Source organism: Stenella coeruleoalba (genome assembly GCF_951394435.1).
Source record: "Stenella coeruleoalba genome assembly, chromosome: 17".
NCBI classification, from domain to species: Eukaryota; Metazoa; Chordata; class Mammalia; order Artiodactyla; family Delphinidae; genus Stenella; species Stenella coeruleoalba.
The window spans coordinates 48,172,344-48,197,208 of NC_137163.1; the positions used below are offsets into that span (position 1 = coordinate 48,172,344).

The 24,865-nt window shown below is 39.8% G+C and overlaps 1 protein-coding gene and 1 long non-coding RNA gene across 2 annotated transcripts in view; both read right to left on the minus strand.

Moving 5' to 3' along the window:
• Nucleotides 1-662: 662 nt before the first annotated feature.
• On the minus strand, nucleotides 663-5,959 carry LOC307176095. The gene is made up of 3 exons (XR_013824600.1): nucleotides 5,722-5,959; nucleotides 1,631-1,815; nucleotides 663-1,532 (listed from the first exon to the last, which is right to left on the minus strand). It is a non-coding gene; the product is annotated as an uncharacterized lncRNA (long non-coding RNA).
• A 1,612-nt stretch (nucleotides 5,960-7,571) lies between these two features.
• LOC307175784 (UDP-N-acetylglucosamine--peptide N-acetylglucosaminyltransferase 110 kDa subunit-like) overlaps nucleotides 7,572-24,865 on the minus strand; it is a 30,572-nt gene continuing 13,278 nt past the window's right edge. The window contains exon 3 of the mRNA XM_079901268.1: nucleotides 7,572-10,777. Coding sequence (XP_079757394.1) covers nucleotides 7,628-10,777 — 3,150 coding nt within the window. The 3' untranslated portion in view covers nucleotides 7,572-7,627. The remainder of the gene's footprint in view (nucleotides 10,778-24,865) is intronic.

Genomic DNA, 24,865 nt, shown 5'->3' on the forward strand with positions numbered 1-24,865 from the left:
ACATATTGATTTGTTTTATATTCCCAATAAGAGGCCCATAAACACTTATCATTGTAAAATACAGGAAACTCTGCTTCAGACCAAGATATGGGTTGTAATAGTGGAGGATAAGGTACATAGGCCCAGTAAGTTGCTGCATTAACAGAGGGAACACATGAAATGGTTGCCAACATAACCAAAAATAAAGTTACAGGTGTAACAGGATTATTCTGTTGTTTCACTGACTCTTGAGCTCATGAAACCAGTTGTTTAATTTGTCCCCAAGTTGGAACATCACTCCTTTGAGTCGTCCTGGCAAGTGGTCTCCCCTTCTTCTTCTTTTTCTCAATCAACACTGTCAAATTTTCCGGAGAGGTGCAGAGCTTCTTCATCTTCTGAACTAGGTGAGCTGTGGCGAGCCATCTATTTGCTTGACTAAGCGCTCAGGAAGCCAGCAAGGTCCAGGCGCTGATCTGGGAAAGATACACACGTGACCACGTCCCCAAATCAACACAGGATCAGGACCACGCCAAGTGCTGGTTAACGGATCTTTCCAGAGGACCTCCGGAGATTGAGAGGCCAATCCTGGCTCAGCCACCAACCTTCCCCCTGCAGAGCAGCCGAATTTGTCAACAGTGAGAACATTTAAAATAAACAGAGCATCATTTATAAGGTTATGTGGCATTGTTCTATACAATTCCCCCCTTTTTATTTTTTCAATAGTTAGCTTTAAAGATCTATTTGCACATTCTATAATACCTTGTCCTTGAGGGTTATATGGAATGCCTGTAATACGGGTAATTTTGTAATGAATTACAAAATGTTGCAAAAGCAGCGGGCCCATTATCTGTTTTAATAATTTTGGGAAGGTTCATGAAAGCAAAACAGTGTAATAAATGAGTGGTAACATGTTTAGTAGCTTCTCCGGTCTGTGCTGTAGCACAGAGGAAACCAGAATAAGTATCAATAGTGACATGAACAAACTGTAATTTCCCAAAAGACGGGATATGAGTAACATCCATTTGCCATAAATGTCTAGGTAATAATCCACGACGATTAACAACATAATGTGGAACAGGAAGGTGAGGTAAGCATTGTGGGCACTGCTTAACAATTTGTGGGGCGGCTTCACCAGTAAGGGAAAATTGTGTGTGTAATGTAGCCGCTGACTGACGGTGTAAAGCGTGCAACTGCTGTGCTGCTTGTGAAGCAGTTTGATCATAACTTACCATAATATGAGGGTGTCCAGGACATGGACCATGAGTATCAAGAGTATGGAGATAATGAATGCAGTATATTAACCATTCTTGACAGCATGACGAACGGAAAGGAGGAGTACGGTAAATTGGGACATGTCCTGCTTTAGGGAAAAGAGATTGAGGAGGAGGAGTAACTTCAACTCTATTCTTGGGAGGAAAATGTACAGGATAAAGATCACGTTTAGATCGAGTTAAAACATCTGCAGTCGCATTAAGTTTAGTCAATGGACCAGGCAAGTTAGAATGAGCACGGATATACAGACCTGCAACAGGACCATCATGGGAACGAATAAGCTGTTGAAGCAAACGAAAAGAGGATGGTAATTCAGGGTCATTAGTATGTCCTATGCTCGCAGTCTCCAGAAGAAATCACAAGCTAATAAGATACTTACTATCAGAAAACAAATTAAAAGATATAGAAGGCAAATGTTTAGAAGACATAATAACAGCACACAGTTCAACACGTTGAGCTGAAGTCAAGGAATTTTCTTTAACGAGGTTTGTTCCGTCGTCAATGATTACAGTAGCCACTCCTGAAGAAGAACCGTCCGTAAAAACCAAAGGTACAGGCTGTTGCCTAATTATAGAAGGAAAGATATGAGTTAAGTTTGCCGAATTGGATCAATTTATCAGCAGGGTAATGGCATTCCAAGGTACCTGAAAATCCTGCAAGAGCAAGACCCCATTCATTACTATGTTGAAAAAGCCAATTTTGTGGACTAACTGAATCAGGGATAATAATTTGAGAAGGTTCTATACTTATAGGTTGTAAGCATCTAGTTCTACCTTGCATTATTAAATTACTAATAAGTTCATAATAAGGGTTAATAACTTTAGAGGGTGTAGATTTCATATGAATCTATTCAATAATTCCAACAGTTTGCCATAAGACGGCAGTAGGCACATGAGGAGTTGGACAAATTATTAAGAAAATTGGAAGGTGAGTATGAATTCTAGTTAATTGTGTAGAACTGATAGATCTATTGACTATTTGTAAAGCTTGAAATCCTTCTGGAGTCATAGAGCGTGAAGCAGAAGGATCTGAGTCACCTTTAAGAATATCAAACAAAGGCTGTAATTGAGCAGTAGTAAGTTTTAAGGAAGGCCTTAGCCAATTAATATCTCCAAGTAATTTTTGAAAAGCATTTAATGTTTTTAAATTATCAACTCGAATTTGCAGTTTTTGAGGCCTAATAGTAGTGTAATCAATATATTTTCCCAAATACAAAAATGGAGATTGTCTTTGAAGTTTTTTTGAGGCAATGACCAAGCCAAATGATTGTAAGGACTGTTGTAAAAATTGAAAAGCAGTCTCTAATAAAGAAATATTATCAGTGGCTAAAAGTATATCATCCATATAATGTATGCGATATAACGATGGAAACCTTTTTCTCACAGGAGTCAAGGCCTGAGCCACATATTTTTGGCATAATGTAGGACTATTTGCCATGCCCTGAGGCAATACTTTCCATTGAAATCTCCTCATGGGTTCCTTAAAAATTAAGGCAGGCAAGCTAAAAGCAAAATGTTTTCTATCTTCAGGAAACAAAGGAATAGTGAAAAAACAATCTTTTAAATCTACAACTAAAAGATGATAATTGTGTGGTATGGCTGTTGGAGAGGGTAGGCCTGGTTGAAGAGCTCCCATTATTAGCATAGTTTTATTAACAGCTCTTAGATCCTGTAATAACCTGTATTTTCCAGATTTTTTCTTGATAATAAAAATAGGAGTATTCCAAGGACTACTGGAAATTTCTAAATGCCCTAATTGTTCCAGCACTAATTGCTCTGCAGCTTCTCATTTCTCCTTTGTGAGGGGCCATTGGTCCACCCATACAGGGTCATCAGTCAGCCAAGTAATTGGATCAGCAGTGAGTGGAGAATCCAAGGCCCCTAAGAAAAACCCAAACCTTGTCTATCATTTTTTATTTTCACATCAATAGGATAGACAGTTCCTTGTTGATTTGTTCCCAGCCCTTTTGTGGGAAGAAATCCTTGATCCAACATCATATTAGAGACTTGAGAGTTTGGACTATAAAGTAATACTCCCATTTCTTTTAATATATCTCGGCCCCAGAGGTTTAAAGGCAGCCCAGGCAAGACATAAGGCTGGAAATATCCTGAATGGCCCTCACTATCTTGCCATAAAAAAAAACTGACTACTTTGCATAGGAGAAGAACTTTGTCCTATTCCGTGAAGTTCTGTAATAGTAGGACTAATGGGCCAACGTTTAGGCCAGTGTATCTGCGTCATAACAGAGACATCAGCTCCAGTGTCTAACAAACCTGAAAAAACCTTTCCATTAATGGTTCATTTCATTTCTGGACGTTCTTTCCCTATCTTCTGAATCCAGTAGGCAGCATTAGACGATCCAAAAGCCTTTGTTTCTCTCTTTTGATGTTGTAAACTTTGTCCATGAGGTACAAAGGGCAAAAGTAGCAATTGTCCAATTTTATCACCAGGAGAAATAGTTATTATATTTTTAATAGTTTGTGCCATGACTTTTATTTCTCCTTCGTAGTCAGAATCTGTGACTCCTGGCATAACAGTTAAACCTTTCATGGTGACACTACTTCTTCCCAATAATAGTCCCATCAAACGCTTGGGTAAAGGTCCACAGATGCCCGTAGAGAGGGCCTGAGGACCCATTTCAGGAGTTAATACATATCGGGCGGAGGTACTGAGCTCCAGTCCTGCGCTTCCTGGTGTTGCTCTGGAGAGCGAGGATATTGTATGTTTTTGTTTTTGGTTAATGTCTGATTGATAATTTGAGGAGGATACACAGACATTGCCCTTATTATTTGTTGGGGCCGGGGAAGGCCCCGGGAGGAGTTTCCCGACAGTGGTGGCCCATCCTTGTGGGCCACTGAGCAACAATCTTGTGCCCAATGTTTTCCCCTATTGCATTTAGGGCATAAACCAGGGATTTTCTGACCATCTGGAGGTTTCTGAGTAGGGAAGGAAGGACTAGGGTTAGAATTAAAAGACCTACATTCTCTAGCAAAAGGACCTGCCTTTCCGCATTTAAAACAAGTCTTTGTTTTCTTTTGATTGTTTTTAAACCCCACTTTAGTTAATGCTGCAGCCACAGCAGCACCCTGTATATAAGTAGGCCCAATGTCTGCACAAAGGTGAATATAATCCTCCAATGTTCCCCGTTTTCTCCAAGGTCGAATCGCAGCCTGACACTCATTATTAGCATTTTCAAAAGCAAGTTGCTTAACTACAATTGTACCAGTGAGTCCGTCCACAATGAGTCTCCCCACCGCCTGTGACAACCTATCTACAAAATCAGCATATGGTTCATCAGGTCCCCGTCTAAGTTTTGAAAGATCTTCAGTTTTGTGTGTAGAAGGACATTTCCTCCAGGCTTGTAATGCCAAATGATTTATTTGAGGATAAGCAACAAAGGGATAAGTTAATTGATCTTGTAAAGAAAGATATTGTCCTTCCCCAATCAGCATATGATAATCAACTGGAATATTATGGGCAGCATTCTTTTCTGCTTGTTCAGCAGCCCGTTCATAAAAATCAAACTTCCATATTAAATAATCTCCACCATTTAAACAAGCTCGTGCAATAGACTTCCAATCAGCGGGGGGAAGAGCTTCTCCTGTCAACCACAGCAGTAGTAAAAGGAGCAGTGGGCCCGTATTGAGCACAGGCAGATTTTCAATCTTTCAAAACTTTCAAAGGGAGAGCCTGATGCCCCCTAGTAGCTTGTTGAGGATTATTAGGATCAGGTTTTTCTATGACGGGACAACAGAAAATAGGATCTTCTCCTCGTTTTATTGCTCCTTGTACAGCGCGCTGCAAGGGACTGAGCATTTTTACAGACGTAGATTTTTGAGGAAGACAGTCCTTATTAACCTGCAGCTTTTTCACTGACTTACCTATCACAGCCATTAGAAAATCATCCTCAGGATATTTCTCTCTTTTATGTTTACAAGCCTCATCTGTTAAGTCAAAATGTTCCTCTTCATCTAAAATATTTAAATTAATTAGCTCTTTCGGTTTAGGAAGTGGCGACACAGTAGTTGATAATACAGTCTTTCCTTCTGTCAGAGGCTTATGTTTTTCTGACTTTACATTCAAATCAACACTATCATGAGAAGAATCTAAACATATTTTTATCAGATTCCACAAACTATATGTAACAACAGGAGTATGAGTAGGCCCTCGAGACTCGTAATAATTCTTTAAATCTTCTCCAACTTTCTGCCAGATTTCTATGTCAACAGAGCCGCCATCAGGAAACCAGGGAGATACACCATGGATATGCTGTAAAAATTCAGTCAACAATAAAGTTCAGAAACTTTATTACCCCGAGCTCTAAGCATCAAAAGTAAAACCTGAGCAAATAATTCATACATCTTTGAGCCCTTTTGCCCCATCTTATTTTACTTCTGACTATTGCCTTATGCCTCTATTCGTTTCACTTTTACTGGTGGCCACACATATTTTGCATAAGGGTTCTCTTACCTGCACTTTCTTTTTCTTTTAATTGCCTTCACGCTTCAGGTCCCTGTTCGAGTGCCACTTGCCGCGGACCAGCCGGAGAAAGAGGATCTCACCGCCCAGGGTCAGAAGGGAAGGGGTAAGGAACTGAAGTAGCACCGACGGATGGGGTCAGAAGGACCAAGACAACTGATGGTTGCAAGGCAAATTTTATTATGCTACAGTTGCAGATTATATAGACTAGAAATCGGAAGGTTGCCAGATGGTGGTTTACATTATCTACAGACTGTCTCGGCTCAAGGTTAACTTCCCTGGGAGGAAACCCATAAACCCAGAAGCATCAAAAATAACCTGCATGTGCAGGGGGGAGACAGCTTTGCTTGTCTCATTTTACATTCTTTCTGATCTCTGGGCTCTGGTGATTTATCTCCCATGGAATGGAACAAGGAGGGGAACAAGTAGGGACAGTCCCTTCGAGCAGCGGCCGCATGCCTGGCATGTCCTTACCTGCCCTCAAGGCTGACTGCTTCCCACACGTATGTTGCCTTGTTTAAGCCTCAAGCCCTCGATCCTTTGTTGAAATACAATAATTTCATTCCTATGGTTTTCAATACCAAAAACTCAACCTCCAGGAGGGCTAAAGTCTAATTTGTACTCCAAACCAAGTAGCAGTGCAGTTCGCTACTACTGAGACTGAATCCATAAAGACTTCAAGACCACGTCCAGAAGACAAGTTATTATATATAATACCCTAGAAGGTCTGAAACATAATTATCATATACATAGCTGGTCCTTCAGAGCTTTTTACCTATAACATGTTTTTTGATGAAAGTTATTTAATGTACTGGAGATAACTGTGACTTACTGATCAAATATTTGAATACTTATACTTACCTGGGATTTCATTTCTGCTGAAAGAAAAAGGTAGAACAGGACTCACTAAAACAAACAAACAAACATTAGAAATGAAAGTAAAAATCTTAACACACACTATGACTTTTGGAAGCAGCATAGAGGGGCAGTCAACGGTAAAACACTGGTGAAATAGGTCAAAACTCTAGGCCAAAAATCCATTATTATTATCATCAGTGACAGTACCACAACTGTGCCCTTCAGAATTAATAATCACTCCTAAGAATCTTCATTTGGCACCAGATGATGCGGTTAAGAGAAACACTCTGGGAGGTTTTGAATCAGACTTGGTTTTTTGTTAGCCAAGTTACAGGAGAATTTTTAAAGTGGGGGGAAGGGAAGAAGGAAACGGACCAGGAAAAGAATTTAAGCCATCATCTATAAACCAACAAAGCACTGATAGTTCCGAACATTATGTCAGACACTAAAATGACTGATATAGGCTCAAGTGGTTTACAAAACCTATAAAAAGACTACACCAGCAAAGTCCCCATTTATCTGTAGAGTTCAGAAACTAAAACAAGGAATATTTTAGCTTAAAAGCTTATCTCAAGAGAATCATACACACTTCACATGAATAAAAATACCTGAAACCAAACATTTTTAAAAGCTCCAATACCCAAAATATAAAGAAAAATATTAATTCAGAAGACTCAATCAATCCATGATAATCACAAAACGGCTGGGCAACCTCTATCTCCCTTCCACACTAACCATCCATCCCATGGAAGACCAAGGGAGATCAGACCTTCCAGACTTACCTTCCAGACCTTCCAGACACCTGGCTGCTGCAAAATTCTATGGAGACTCCTTGTGGAACAGCAGTTTCCCATCTCTTGTGTCTCTCCCTATCGTGATCATGATCATGCAGGAAGCAAGTCTGGCTGTGCTATTTCTTATCATTGTCTGTCACCCATCTGCAGCACGGTATTGTACAGATAAGGAAAAAGTAGTTCCCTTTCCCCCAGAAGGTTGAGGCTCAGGTACAGGGTAATTCTCCTGTGCACACTGTCATTATTTAGGCCGACTCAGTGACTTCAACAGGCTTAATCATGTGATCAGGTTTGTTGCCAGCTGCGTAATGCTCCCACATCTGTAGATAGAGCCGCTCTAGGTCCATTGTGTATTGTTTGGTGTTGAACAGAGGGCTAGATGTTCTTTGCTTCCAGACTTTGCCACGAATTTTCTTCAGGTATTCTAGATCAGTTCCCAGTTTCACAGCTATGTCTTCATATTCTTGTCTATTTTGAGCAATAAGCTCAAGACAGCCTAAACAAGTGAGCTGGGAAGCTGCAACTCGGGAAGCAAGAGTCTCTCCTGGCATAGTCACCACGGGTGTCCCTGACCAAAGGACATCCATCCCTGTGGTGTGTCCATTACAGAGTGGAGTGTCCAAGCAGACATCAGCCAGCTGGCCTCTCCGAACATGTTCCTCTTTAGGAGCAACAGGTGAAAAAATGATACGGTTCTGGGGAAGGCCCATATTTTGTGCATACTGTTGAATATTAGGTTCTCCTACTGCTGGAAAACGCAACAGCCACAGTACACTATTGGGAACACGCTTCAGAATATTTGCCCACATCTGCAAAGTAGATGGGTCAATTTTATATAACTGATTGAAGTTACAGTACACAATGGCATCTTCCGGTAACCCGTACTGAGAACGTGTGGTTACAATAATGGTACGGGGAACCTCCTCTCCAGCGGCAGCCTTAATGTTGATCTGGGTAGTTGCCAGTCCATTGCTAAGACTGAATCCATTAATTGTTATCTGAATTTGTCCTCTGTTAATCATTTCAATAACTGCCTCTGCAATAGTATTCATAGGAATGACAGGCATATTAAGAGCCGTATTACTGCTGTCTGCGTTGTCTCCTCCATCAGGACATTTCATCTTGACAATCTGCACATCTGGGAGACTATCAAGAAATGCTTTGAGGTCGATGCCATTCAGCACAATCCGATTGTCATAAATGTGCCCATTGGACTTAAAATCGATGACTGCCTTCTTCTTCAGGTGAGGGAACATATTAGCATGATCACCAATAAAGAAAGTATGGGGCATATAAGCCAGTTTCTCAGAATACTGCTCAGCAACTTCAGCAGGTGAAGTTTCCTGATCAGTGATGATATAATCCATGAAAAGCATGCCACTGGTCCCAGGGTAGCCCAGCCACATTGCCTGAATAGGAGCTGGCCTGAGAGCAAAGAGTTCATTTCGAGCACCCCTGGTATAACCATTCATATTTACAAGGATGTGTATACCATCTTGATGGATGCGATCAGCTGCTTTCCCATTGCATGGAATCTGAGAAAGATCAATGAAATGATGGGCTTCTGCCATCACCTTTGCTCGGAAGTTTGTGCCATCATCTGGGCTCAGGGCATAACAGAATACCTCAAATTTATCAGGATTGTGCATGCCTGGAATAGACTGCATAAGATGAGAAGTAGGATGATTCCCAAAGTCAGAACTCACGTATCCTACACGCAGTCGACCATCACTGAGCTTCAAGTCTTTTGGATGTTCGTACGGTGGTTTATGAAGGACACTGATCTCATCCAAGCAGAGGTTCCCATGGCTCTCAGCAATAGCCTTCCTGAAGACATGAGAAAGAGGATAGAGCATACTATGATGAGGCTGCACAGAAGGCAACCTATTCTTCTCCAGCTGGTCAGCCACAATGCTGACCAACTTCTTCATTCGCTCATCATAGTCTGTCCAATCACAGACAATCTGCAGGCAATGAGCCAAATCACAATAAGCGTCAGGAAAATCAGGTTCAAGCTTCAGAGCAGTGCGATAAGAAGCAATTGCTTCTGGAATATTCCCTGAATACTTGTGAATGGAAGCCAGATTGCTGTGGGCATCCGCAAGTGCAGGGTTAATCTGAATGGCACGAGTATAACACTGCAAGGCTCCCTGAACATCCTGCATCTCCTTTAGAGTGTCTCCCATGTTACAGTAGGCATCAGCAAAGGTAGGACTGATTCGAACAGCCTCCTTATAATGCATCAGAGCTTCCTGCAGTTTTCCCTGCTGCTGCAATACACTTGCTAAATTTGAATGGGCAACAGCAAACTCTGGGAAGACTTCTAATGCTTTACAATACAAGCGAACTGCCTCTTCAAAGTTTCCCTGGTCTCCTTTGATATTGGCTAGGTTATTCAGAGAGTCTGCATGGGTGGGACACAGCCGCAGAGCTGTATTATAACACTCTTCTGCTTCGGCAACACTGCCCTTCTCTTCCAGAGCGTTGGCTAGGTTGCAGTAAGCATCAGGGAAATGTGGTTGCAATTCAATAGCTCGCCTGTAGGTGTCTACTGCCAGATCCATCAGGCCTTGCTCATAGTATACACAAGCCAGGTTGGCATGTACCACTGCATGATTTGGGCTCAAGCTTAGGGCACAAAGGTAAGCTGCCACAGCTCTGTCAAAAATCCGTGCCTCTTTCAAGACATTTCCTAAATTGATATAAGCATCCAGAAAATTGGGGTCAAGGGTGACAGCCTTTTCAAAGTGATGAATTGCAAGCCAAATCTCCCCTTGTGCATTGAAAACACAGCCAAGATTACTCCAAGCTACTGCAAAGTTCGGTTGCGTCTCCATTGCTTTCAAATAACATGCCTTGGCTCCTTCCAAGCGACCCAGGGCTTTGAGCAGGTTCCCCAGGTCACTGCGAACACAGTACAAATCAGGATTGCACTGAAGAGCAGAGACGTAAGCTTGTACTGCCCCTTCCATGTCGCCTGCTGCTACCAAAGCGGCTGCCAGGTTAATATAACCATCGATGAAATCTGGTTTGAGATGCAATGCCTGCCGGTAATGCTCAATTGCCTCCTGCAACTGCCCTCTTTCCTTGTACACATTCCCCAAATTCGAATAGGCTTCTGCCAGAAGAGGGTTCTGTTTAATTGCCAGAGTACTAAAGTGGGCAGATCTGTCCAGCCTTCGACACTGGAAGTGTAGAGATGAAAGTAATAAAAGTACTCCAGTATTGTCTGGCTCTTGTCTCCACAGCTGCATGCAGTGTCTCTCAGCTGCCTCAAAATCTCCTGCCTGATACTCTCGATGTACCAACTCAGCTAACCCTTGGAAGGAAAGCATACGTTTCGTTGGTTCTGTGCTGTCGGCCACGTTGCCCACAGAAGACGCCATCTGGAGCTTCTGGAGAGAGTGAGAAAAGGGGGTAATTGAGTCCCGCTGCTGCCACTACTGGCAAGAATGTTTCTAGAGGTAGCAAATACGAGGGCAGCACCCATACCACTGCTTTGGCAGGCTTAAGCGGCGGCAACAGTTCCAGGCACCGAACCTTAGGAACTCTGGTTGGCCATCTACCTCTCACGCTCTTGAAATCTTAATTCTTAACCCTGCCCTCTTCCACCATTTTTCTCCTAACCAGGGAATAAAAATTACCTATACACTTGCCTTAGAAGAAATCAAAAGTCAGTAGTCCAAACACTTTTTAAAATTTTGTTTTCTGTCCAGTTGGAAAGGAAATACATGATTGACTTTACTTCATCATTCATATAGTCAATGTGGAAAACATTAGGGCCGTGAATTTCAATACAGTAAGATCAGAAAATTTTAAATTGGCCTTCCCAAACCACTAATAAGTAACCAATGTTGTATATAATGCTAAAATCTTAGAGACTGAGTTTGATATTTTAAAAGTTCTGAAAGGATTAGCTAATTTCTCCTCATCATACTTCTCATGCCTCAAACCTGAGTATTACTTTTTTAAAATTAAATTTATCTTTATTTGTTTATTTTTATTTTGGCTGCGTTGGGTCTTCAATGCTGCGTGCAGACTTTCTCTAGTTGTGGCGAGCGGGGGCTACTCTTTGTTGCGGTGCCTGGGCTTCTCATCACAGCAGCTTCTATTGTTGTTCCACAACTCTATGGGTTCCTTTTTAGGTCCTATGAAGAACCCTAGAAATAAGTTCATGGAATTATAAGTTTTTGCAAAATTGTCAAAAGTGAGATATTTTAACTTCCATCAGGTAAGACCAGCGTCTCTTTCTTTGCCAATTTTCCTTCTATCATATTCCGCTATGTTGGATCATATTGGAATGGCCACAGGCTTTTTTGAAATCTGGCTAAGGAGATTTTCTTTTTTCTGTGGTACGCGGGCCTCTCACTGTTGTGGCCTCTCCCGTTGTGGAGCACAGGCTCTGGACGCACAGGCTCAGCGGCCATGGCTCACGGGCCTAGCCGCTCCGCGGCATGTGGGATCTTCCCGGACCGGGACACGAACCTGTGTCCCCTGTGTCGGCAGGTGGACTCTCAACCACTGCGCCACCAGGGAAGCCCTAAGGAGATGTTTTAAGTGAGGCTATTATGTGATTTTCAGACACCGCCATATGTAATTGACTATATACTATCGCATTACAGGAATAACTTCCAGTACTCATACTGACTACTCTACTGACTTAACCTAGCACAAGACACAGAAGCATAAGGACAAAAACCACCTTACAATATAGCCATGTCTTGCACTTCACAGCTCGCAAAGCATGTGCGTTTGAAGAAGAAAAAAAGAACTGAAAAGTACAAAACCAGAAGCTAATCTGTGGAAAATTATTTCAATCATCAGGCATGTGAAAGATAAGTCAAAGATTCAGTTCTCATCAATGCTTAGTCAAAACGGAAATTTTCTTCTGTCAAGAATATACTCCAGGGGCTTCCCTGATGGCGCAGTGGTTAAGAAGCCACCTGCCAATGCAGGGGACAAGGGTTCGAATCCTGGTCCGGGAAGATCCCACATGTCACGGAGCAACTAAGCCGGTGTGCCACAACTACGGAACCTGCACTCTAGAGCCCGTGAGCCACGACTATTGAGCCTGCGAGCCACAACTACTAAAGCCTCCGTGCCTAGCGCCCGTGCTCTGCAACAAGAGAAGCCACCGCAATGAGAAGCCTGTGCACCGCAACGAAGAGTAGCCCCCAGTCCCTGCAAGTAGAGAAAGCCTGCGCAGAGCAACGAAGACCCAACACAGCCAAAAATAAATAAATGAATGAATGAATGAATGAATGAATATACTCCATCAACAATGTGTGTAATGGAATGGTATGAATGAGTATTTTATCAGAATCCCTGTAATGCACAAACCTATAGCAGTACTGAAATCAGTAATGCATTTATAATAGTAAATACTTATGAGGAAGTAATCCATAGAGGTTTTCTCAAAGTTAACAATGAAAATTAATGTGACATTATCAATAATAAATTGTGAAGCTGAAATAAACTTTTCTAAACTATTAATAACTAGAAGGAAATTCTAATCAACCATGCTACAAGAAATCTATGTCTAAAAACTACAAAGTTTATTTCTTAAAATTTTATTTCGAAAATACATAAACTGTCGTATGAGGAGGCAGTTAAAGAATATATAGCTAAAAGAGTGGGGGAAAAGGTTTATAGAGACACATCTGGCAGTAGTTCATTTTTAAATGTCATTTTTCTAGATTTTGTGACACCTATAGTATTGATATTTGAAAGCATTTAAAAAATTGTAATTTGAAGATTTGCTACTTCCAGGTAGAATAAAATATTTTGAAGCAAAACAACGTTTGCACTGAGAAAAACAAAAAAAGCCAAATAAAATAGCCAGCATTCAATCAAAAAGTTCTAGACAAACCAAGAGATAGAATCATATGGCTAAAATTCTAAGAAAAGAACAGATAATACAAAAATATTTATATAAGATATTGTGTGTCTTTATCAGGAAAAGTCTTTATCAAGAAAAGACTTTAAAATCATCAGAATTAATATTATATTTTATTTATTTGTATATTGTATTTATATAGAGATATTTATATATTTATATAAAGAACTTAAAGATAAAGCCCTAGTTAAGGCAGTGACAAGAGCAGTAGCAGTGGGAGTGAAAAGAAATGGTTATATTTAAGCATATTTTGTCAGGAAAAGTCCATGATCAAATGTCTGACTGCATACACGGGATGGATAGACGGAGTGGGAAAAATCAAAGTTAACTATAGAGGTTCTAGTGAAGATGGGGTTGCCGTCACCCAACCCAAGGGGCTGCGATCATCCCCAAGGTCTAGGAGACTCAAAGGGAAGGTCATGGTCAGAGGCAAAGTTAATTGGTGGGAAAATAAGACTCCCAGTCTCTCCATCTCCTTATACCAGTTTTTTTTGTAACATCTTTATCGGAGTATAACTGCTTTACAATGGTGTGTTAGTTTCTGCTTTATAACAAAGTAAATCAGTTATACATATGTCCCCATATCTCCTCCCTCTTGCATCTCCCTCCCTCCCACCCTCCCTATCCCACCCCTCTAGGTGGTCACAAAGCACCGAGCGCATCTCCCTGTGCTATGCGGAAGCTTCCCACTAGCTATCTATTCCTTATACCAGTTTTGTTTTTCTGCTCATATACGTAGCAGCATTTCATTCAAGGGGAAAGTCATTGATCTGACTGGTCAAATTAAACAACATAGTTCAAGGCACATTTACAGTGGTTAGTTCCTCCACAATTTAGAAAGTCACATTCATAATTTCCCTCTTCCTACGCCGCGGAACACATTGGCCATTCCTCCAAAGTTTCCACTCCACAGAGTGGACCAGAGATGACGTGAGCCCAGAACTGAGAGCTTGGCATGAGATGGTGTCAGCCCCACGTAGAGCTCTGGCATAAGTTATAACCCAACCCAGCTCTACAGAGAGCTCTGCATGGAATCCTGGGAGTAAACTCAGCCATAATAATGGGATTCTGTTTTTCATTTGCTTTTCTTCCTTGCTTAACTTTCCCTGGCCACTCTGACAAACAAACTTTCAGGCATTCCTGGGCCACTCACTAACTTTATTCCATTTTATGTCATCCAGATTCCCAAGAAAATTACTAACTATAAGGAGGGAAATGTGGAACATGGTGAGTTTTAGATGCCTGAAATATACAGGTCATTGAATCCAGTGAAGTAGCAAATTATCTGGATCTCAAATATGCCAGTAGAATAGCAGACTAAGCTCAATTTAATGTACTCTTACTGGAGACACACGTAAATTCTGGGTCAATTTTGAAAAAGTTAAAAGGACATAGCTGAGATTAAAAGAAAGAAAGGAACACCTGCATGTTTCAGAAAGTAACAGAGAAATTAAATCCAGAGAAAGAAGAGCGGACTGATGTCTGTGGGTTCCGTTCCTTAGTATAGGCCTTATGTAAATAGGGGCTGGAGCTAGAAATCTAACATTACCTTGAGGCCAGGAATTTATAGACTCAGGATGGAACAATATTGAGAAGTTGGTACAGATATCCTACAGAAATTTCATGAGGAACTGCTTAGTCCATTAAGAGGGCCAAGGGCGGTGGTGAGGAAGATTGATATCTCTTGAAAACCTTCAGGTACAGAAAACATCAACACCTCTGAAAAGTAGGCCTCTCCTTCCCAGCGTTGTGATGGCCAGGTTGTCACTAACCTGTAAGGCCCTGTATGAATCAGAAACTGCAAGGAGAGTAATTCAAAGAAAAACAGATGCAGGATGGGTGTGGCAATAAATCCTAGGACCCTATCAGAAACAAAATTAAAACCACTCTAAAGGGAAATTTTAACAAACCAGAGCAGATAGTATCCTAACCAGAATAGAATAATAATTCTGAGGAAGTTACTTTAGTTATTTAAGTAATATTCAACATCCAGAGCAAAATTCACTTAAGTACTGTACTGGTGGAAACTAGGCAGCACTATGGAGACAATAAAAAGGTGTTTACCATCAAAAAACATCAAGGTAAGAAAGATAATGTCTAATTTTTAATTATCCTGTGGTTTATTGAAATCTTTTGGAAACCCAAAATAGAGAAAACCTAGCAGGCAATGAAGACTTAAATCTTTAGAGATTTATCAACTCATCTATAAAAGCTTTATTAATCTCTTCTTTTAATACCACTCCTGAGAGGTATAAATGTGTCCAGTGATAGGGTTGAAGAAGCCTGAGAGAATTTCAATTGTTTACTATTCTTGGTCAGCTATTAAGACCTTTCAGGAGCATCTTGATTTTCATGGCATCATCCAACAAAAAGCAGGATATTTTACAGAAAGTCCTGGTCCACTTTTTGGCTTGCCTTTGTGTTTATGTTTTTGGTTTTCTCACATTGGGCGGTACATTAGGCTACCTATTGCACACTCCCTCATTCATGCATGCATTCATTCAAACAATATTTACTGAGTTGAGATATTTAATTAACACCCAATAAATGATGTTTAGATGAATGAATGCGCTTTTTATCAAAGTAAGTGTAAGTACTGAGAAAAATTACAGAATGTATGATCCCAGCCCCACAAAAGCGTATAATTGTGTTGAGGATATAACATATGCTGGTGAAATAACTAATATATCATATTGGACAGTTTCTAAGTTCAAAAATGAGTTTTTGTAAATAATCAGAGCCTAAGGAGGACAAAGAAGGGACAGTTCATTATGGGTTGAATCTATCAATAAATGTACATTTCAGATGAGATTTGAGATTGACCTTAAAGAAAGAAGAGGACTTAGATATATGAACAGAGAACAAAAAAGGCATGGTGATAGCATGTGCATAGATAGTGTGGCCAACATTTATGTTCTTCATTAAAGACAGTCAGAGATAACCCAAATGTAACTGTTTCCATGGGTCCATTCTCAGTATCCAAACAAAACAGCAAATCCTATCTTAGTAAAACTAATGAAAAACACAGTCTTTAACAAAGACATTGTGAAGGAAAGGGGGAGAGAAAGGCTTGCGTCCCACACCACACAACAAAACTTATTTAATTCTTTGTTTCATTTTCTCCCTCTGAAAATTTCCTCTCCCTCTCTCTGTACGTCTCTCTTCTCCCACCACATCTGGCCACACTCTACCAGCCACCTTTCCAGATCTTTCCAGAACTCTCCATCCTAGTTTCATTATGCCACAAGTTAAACATCTCACAGGTCTCCAGGATGCATCCTCATCACTTATTCCACAAAGACAAACAAAGGACACTTCTCAGGATCAAGTTTCTTGGAAGGAAGAGTCACGAGGAGTGATTATAAATAATATAAGGTGGAGAGCAGTGACTTAAAATACCATTTTTCCTCTTAGAATGTGAATACAGGGAACTTTGGGAAACTAGAAAATCTAGAAAGGATTCATTGATAATTATTTATTTTCAATGAATAAAATAAAATGTAATAATACGGATAAACTCTGACAGATTAACTTTTTCAAAAGTTGCTTTCACGCACCTTCACTATTGGGATGTTTCATAAACACATCTTTCTTCTTTCTTTGCAGATACTGGCACCAAACTTTCAAACAATAAGAACCTTCCCATAAGTCCCTTGCCAGGCAAGATTAAGGTATAACAATCCAAACAGATTTTTGAAGAAGATAACTGGTTGAAAGCACAGGAAAAGAGCTAGGTTTCTCTTTTTCAACAGTCACATAATGAGTCATGTGGGAATTGGTTTACAAAGTCTCTCTCCATGAGGGGCTAAGGTTAAGATTAGAACTTCTGAGGCCAGAAGAGCAAAATAACTACAACAACACACATATTTTCAAGAGCCACCCTTTGGTTGTGAGGGATTGATTTTTCCCACGCTTTTTTCAGCAACCCAACTGGTGTCTTTAGTAAATGACATAAGAGAATACAGTGTGGCCAAGAAGGCTTAGATTTCCTTAGCCCCAAGTCAGATATTCTCAAGTGACTGTCCACTCAAATTAAAAAGAGAGATTTACAAGAGGAAACTGGATACAACTGAGTGTACTTTTATTTCAACCCTTTACCTGAATGTTTTGTTTTGATTTCAGTTCTCCACTGAAGTTGCCTACATTAATATATTTTTAAGAACATTTCCTTAAGTTGAAGTATTCATTCAGTATATTCATTTACTATAATTGAGAAAAGCCAAATGACTTAGGCAAATTCATTTCTATATTGCCACAGCAGTGTATTGTGAACTAAATGACACCTGGCAGTTCTTTACTCAGATACTAACTCAATTAGAAGGCAGAACAAGGATACCTACCCATTCAGGGAAGGAAAGGTCACTTAGCCTCTGTAGCTGTCTTAGGTCTCTTATCATCACAGTAGCAAACTGAAGACTAAAAACCATACAATCATCTCAATAGGTGCAGAAAAAGCTTTTGAAAAAATTCAATATCCATTCATGGTAAAAACTCTCCAGAAAGTGGGCACAGAGGGAACATACCTCAACATAATAAAGGCCATATATGACAAGCCCACAGCTAACATACTCAATGGTGAAAAGCTGAAAGCATTTCCCCTAAGATCAGGAACAAGACAAGGATGCCCACTCTCACCACTTTTATTGAACAGAGTTTTGGAAGTCCTAGCCACAGCAATCAGACAAGAAAAAATAAATAAATAAAAGGACTCCAAAATGAAAAGGAAAAAGTAAAACTGTCACTGTTTGCAGATGGCATGATACATAGAAAATCTGAAAGACACCATCAAAAAACTATTCGAGCTCAAACATGAACTTGGTAAATTTGCAGGATACAATAGATTTCTATATATAAATTTTGTATTTTTATACACTCACAGTGAACTATCAGAAAGAGAAATTAAGGAAACAATCCCATTTACAATCGCATAAAAAAGAATAAAATACATAAGAATAAACCTGCCTAAGGAGGTAAAAGACCTGTACCCAGGAAACTATATGACTCTCATAAAAGAAATGAAAGATGACACAAACAGCTGGAAAGATATACCATGGTCACGGATTGGAAGAATTAATATTGTTAAAATGACCATCATACCCAAGGAAATCTACGCATTCAATGCAGTCTGTATCAACATATCAAGGGCATTTTCCACAGACCTAGAACAAATAATTTTAAAATTTGTATGGAAACACAAAAGATCCTGAATAGCTAAAACAGTCTTGAGAAAGAAGAACACAACTGGAGGAATCATGCTCCCTGGCTTCAGACTGTGCTACAAACCTACAGTAATCAAAACAGTATGGTACCGGCACAAAAACATCCATCACTGGAACAGAATAGAGAGCCCAGAAAGAAACCCATGCACTTATGGTCAATGAATCTATGACAAAAGAGGCAAGAATATGCAATGGAGAAAAGTCTGGGCTTCCTTAGGGATGGTTTCATCAATTAATTTGTTTTCTTAAATGGACCATACTTTTCCATGTCTTTGTATACCTTGTGATTTTTTTGGTTGAACATTTGGCTTTCAAATATTGTAATGTGGTGTCTATGGAAATCAGATTCTCCCACTTTCCCAGGGTTTTCTGGGCTTTGGATTGTTGAAGGCTGTAGTAGTCTGTTTGTTTAGGGACCTTTCCAAACTAGTTTTGCAATGAGTGTACTCCTTATCGTATGTAGGCACTGAAGTCTCTGTTCCTTTAGTTCATGTTTAGCTACTGTTTTGACAGAGATGTCCTTGAATTCCTGCACCTAAGACAAACAAAAACAAATATACACAAGCACATCCACATGCACACTCAAAACCACACACCTCTCCCCATTGTGCAGATTGCTGGATCACTCCTTCAACATTTAGCTGACCTGCACTGAGTTCAGGGCTCAGCCCATGGTAAAAGCTTAGAGACTCCTCTGGTGTTTTCAGAGCATGCATCTTATCTTGAGTATGCATGTGGCTTTCTTAATTTCTCTGGACACATGTGTACTTTTTGTATGTTCTAAGTTCCCAAAGAATCTCCCCCAACTTTTGCTCCTGCATCTTATGTGGTCTATTGTATTTCAATGCACAGTCTTCTGCCCCAGCCATCTGTGCTTTGTCAGTTCACCTTGCACTTTTTTTGAGCAATGACCGCTGCTTTTCCAGACTGTGTTCCAGGTTAGCTAAGACAGAGATAAGCATCTTGTGTCAGTCCTTCAGGTAGCTCCCAGACAGGTTAGAACAGATACACATAATAATCCGAGAGTATGGGCTCTTCTGCTCCCTCCTGAAGCAGGATTGAGGGCCCCATACTACGAATGGTCTGCTGCTACTTTAAGACTATCACTGCATTAAGACCCCACCACTTTAAGACCATCACTACACTAAGTGTAGATGGGGCAAAGGCAAGTAAAAATGCCACAAAGCTTTCCTGCCATTTTCAAATTGCCTCTTCCCTGGTTCAGTATGTGTTTGCTTGCTGTAAATCTTTGCCTGATTTCAGGACTAAGAGAAACTCAAGGAACGCCACAACAAGAAACAGTATAATCAAACTCTCAGATGCCAAAAGACAGAGAAAGAATCTTTACTCCCAAAGGAGAAAGAAAAAACAAATTTGTTACAAAGCAGGGATCCTCAAAAAGATTCATAGCTAATTTCCTATCTGAAACCATGGAGGCAAGAGGCCAGACATATTTAAAGTGCTGAAAGAAAAAAACTGTCCACCAAGAATTCTATATTTGGCCAAACTGGTTTCAAAACTTAGGGAGAAATTAACACATTCCCAGATGAACAAAGGCTGAGGGCGTTTGTTTTACAACTTCCTAACACTGCCCTATGACAAATGCTAAATTGAACCTTCAGGTTGAAATGAAAGGACACTAGCCAGCAACTCGAAGCTGTATAAGGAAATAGAAATCTCCAGTAAAGATAAATACATGGGCAGATACTAAAGCCAGTATTGTGCTACTGGCTTGTAACTCTACTTTTTATTTCTTACATGATTGAAAAAACAAATGCATAAAATAATCATAAATCCATGTTATTGGGCTCACAAAGTATAAAGGTGTAATTTTGTGACAACAATAATGTAAGGAGGAGGAATGGAACTGTAGAGGAACAGAGTTTCTGTGTGCTATTGAAGTTGGTTTCAATTCAAATGATACTGGTTGAACTTTAGAAGGGTAAATGTAATCTTCTGGATAACCACAAAGAAAATATCAATAGACTATATGCAAAAAGAAATGAAAAAGGAATCAGGAGTTCACTACAAGAAAATCGGCTAAGCACAGAAGAAGTCAGTAATGGAGTAAATGAGGGGCAAAAAATGCATAAGACATACAGAAAACAACCAGGAAACAGACAGAATTAAGTTCTTCCTCATCAGTAATTTTTGAAAAAGTAAGTGGATTAAGCTCTCCAATAAAAAGATAAAAATTGGCGGGCTTCCCTGGTGGCACAGTGGTTGAGAGTCCGCCTGCCGATGCAGGGGACACGGGTTCGTGGAGGATCCCACATGCCGCGGAGCGGCTGGGCCCGTGAGCCATGGCCGCTGAGCCTGCGATTCCGGAGCCTGTGCTCCGCAACGGGAGAGGCCACAACAGTGAGAGGCCCGCGTACCACAAAAAAAAAAAAAAAAAAAAAAAAAAAAAAAGATAAATATTGGCAGAATGGACTTTAAAAACATCCATAATCCAAGTATATGCTGCCCGCAAAAAACTCACTTGATTTCAAGAGACACAAGTTAGTTGAAAGTTAAAGCACAGAATAAAATATCCCATGCAAATAGTAACAAAAAGAAAGAAAGAGAGAGAGAGAAAAAGGAAGGAAGGAAGGAAGGAAGATAGATCTGGGATGGCTACATTAATATCACACAAAATAAACTTTAAATCAAGAACTATCACAAGAGGAAAAGGAGGCCACTATATGTTGATAACAAGTTCAATCTATCAAGAAGATATAACAACTATAAACATATATGTACCAAACATCCCCCAAATATGTGAAGCAGACATTGACAGAATTGAAGGAAGAAATAGATAGTTCTAAAATAACAGTTGGAGATCAATACCTTGCTTTCAATAATGGATAACACATCTAGACAGAAGATCAGTAGAGAGGTAGGGGGACTGAATAACACATTTAACCAACTAAACCTAACAGCCATATATAGATCACTCCACTCAACAACAGCAGAATACACATTTTTCTCAAGTACACATGGAACATTCTCCAGGAAAGACCATATGTTACGCCACAATACAAGTACCAATACATTTTTAAGAAACTGAAATCATACAAAGTATCTTCTTTAGCCACAGTGAAAGGAAGGTAGAAATCAATAACAGAACCATTGGTAGCCATTTCCCATCATGCCTGCCACACATGATATAAAGCAATGAAGGGAAAAACGTAATTGACCATTTAGAAAAGTGGGAAAGAGGACATATCATTGACACAGAGTGTGTGCTGTTTCCCGTTGTCAGAGATAGAAATAAATTAGCATCATTTATTCATTAGTGTGTTAATTTCTTGGTCAATCATTGTGCAGCCAGTGTTTCTGCCTGATGGGAAGATTTCCTATACTCAGTGTTGAGTGGAGACAACCTTGAAAGGGACATTTAAAAGGATTATACTGTGATGGGCTTAGCAGTACCCTTCCTCCTATGCCAGTATTTAGGCTGGGGTATTTCCATGCAGTGTGTACAACCGTAGGCCCCAGGTCACCAGAATTTAGTTGGATTCGTTTTCTTAATACATTCCCTCAGTACTTTGTCTTTTATTTGACTGTTGCATTTACTTCATTCTTTATTATCACTGCGAAACAACTTTGTTCCCTGTTCAGATGCCAAAAAGTGGATATCAATACCTCCTGAGTTTTACACATCACAGATCTGTTTTACATATCAGAGACAGAGACAGCAACTATTTCCAATGACTTTGAGACATGCTTTGAACATGCGATTAACATGTTGAGTGTTGAAATGTGTGTCGAGCTCATTATACTTGCTCTAAAAGGTTTCAAACTGCAAAGATTTAAAAATCTTTGTCTTTGAATAGTTTTCCTGTGCTGTCCCTTTGTGTCAGACTGTTAATGTGCAGTCTGGCACCTTCAAATAATGTGGCTTTGTAACCAATTATTTACATGTTGTTTTATCCACAGAGAATCTTTTCTTTTTTAAATAAATTTATTTATTTTTGGCTGTGTTGGGTCTTTGTTGCTGCACATGGGCTTTCTCTAGTTGGGGCGAGTGGGGGCTACTCTACATTGTGGTGTGCGGGCTCCTCATTGCTGTGGCTTCTCTCGTTGCAGAGCATGGGCTCTAGGAGCTGGGGTTTCAGTAGTTGTGGCACGTGGGCTTCAGTAGTTGTGACTCATTGGCCCTAGAGCACAGGCTCAATAATTGTGGCGCACGGGCTTAGTTGCTCCGCGGCATGTGGGATCTTCCCAGACCAGGGCCCGAACCCATGTCCCCTGCACTGGCAGGAGGATTCCCAACCACTGTGCCACCAGGGAAGTCCCCACACAGAGAAGCTTAAGGTCAAAACATACAACTCGATTAACTACATGTCCTCCTGTTCACATTTCCCTCATCTTTTCTTCATCTTCTATGTTTCCTTGGCACTGTTTATATTAAGTGCTTTTGCCATTATATTTGATTGTCTGTATTCCAGTGAGTTACCACAATGCTTTATGAGACACGGTAGGATATAAATGCATTTAAGATATATATATTATATATATATATATATATATATTTTATATATATATATATAATTTGCTTTAGTGCAGTGTTTTTTGTTTTCTGTACTGAATTCATTAGCATGGGTCGGTATAAAATTTAGCATAGGTCAATATGTAATTTGTAAACTAATAAGGTCTTAAAAGTGAGGAATTAAGTCTTTTAAATTTAATTATTTATTGTAAAGAGCAGAATAGCATACATAAACAGGTGCCTAAGGAAAACTTGTATTCTAATATGGAACTCTCATGAACACCTTTTTTTTTTTTCTTCTAACGGTATGATAGTAGGCCATTTGCTTATTTTTATGGCTTTAACTTTACAACAATGAAATATTCGTAAATTTTAAAAAGTATTTTTCTTTATTTGATGCGGGTGGGATACTGGAGAAATGAAAGGTCAAACACCTATTGAGGAATCCACACTTGTCTATATATTGTGCACTTTTATTTCAAGAATTGATTTAAAATTCCTAAAAGGATGCTATAATAAGTTATTATGCCATTTTACAGACTGAATTAAGTGAATTTCAGGGAGGTATGAAACCTGCCTAAGGCTATCCAGCTACCAAGCGGTAGAAGTGAGAATTAAATCCAGGTAAACCTATCGCCCAAGTTTCTGCTCATCTCTTTACATCATCCACTTTTAATAGCCAATGCTTTCCTGCTTACAAATATGACTGAGGTTTCCAGACAGTCAACAGTCCTTTTTAATCAGATAGAAAACTTACTGTTGATTCTCTAAAGACATATTCCTTTTCCATTAAGTGACTTTAGTTGTTCAAATAATACTTCCAGACAGTAGTAATCATACAGCTGGAGACTAAGAACAGAACTCAGGGATGTGTCTAGCAGTCAGTAAAGACCAACTGGGCTCACTGATGATATTTACGGTCATTTCCTCTAGACTAACATAATCTTATTAATAAGACCCTAATAATTCACAGTACTGCCCTTGCCTGATTGTTTGTTCTTCTCCCTCTATCACTCTCTCTTTCCCCATATTATTATTATTTTTGGCAATTTTTGGTGAATTAAATTCAGGGATTAGTATTCAGGAGTACTCGTCACAAAAGCAGAGAATCTTAGCTCACACCAAAGGAAGAAAATAGAGAAAAAGTATAAATTATATGAATACACACACATACACACATGTGCCAACTATATGCTGCACTTCTCCAAAATCTATTCGGTATCTGCACATTTACTGTATATTAGCAGTAAGAGCAGAAATGAGCGTAACACTCTGTTTACAAGGCACAGAAAACAGACCCAAATATGGAAATTACTAGCAATGAGAATGGGGAAGAAAGACTACAACAAGGAATGTAGATGATATTTTTGTTTCCTAGCTATGATGCCAAATATTGAACTTTCAACTTGAGACAAGGAGGCCATAAAAAGTTGTATGAATTTCCTAGAGCTGCCATGACAAAGTACCAGAGACTGAGGAGGTTAAACAACAGAAATTTACTCACTCACAGGTCTAGAGGCTAGAAAGCTGACATAAGGTGTCAGCAGGATTGATTTCTTCTCAAGTATCCCTTCTTGGTTTGTAGATGCCACGTTTTCCTTTTGTCTTCACATGGTCTTCTCTCTGTGCATGTCTGTGTCCTAATATTTTCTTTTTATAAGGACACCAGTCATATTGGATTAGAGCCCACCCATTTGACCTCATTTGACCTCAGTTACCTACTTAAGGGCCTTATCTCCAAATACAGTCATATTACGAGGTATTGGGGGTTAAGACTTCCACATATTAACTTGAGCAGGACACAATTCAGCTGATAATAGAAGATAAGAGTAATTTAAGCAAGTAAGTAACTATTGTTTACAGTGAGTTGCTTAAGGATATGAATTTACTCAAG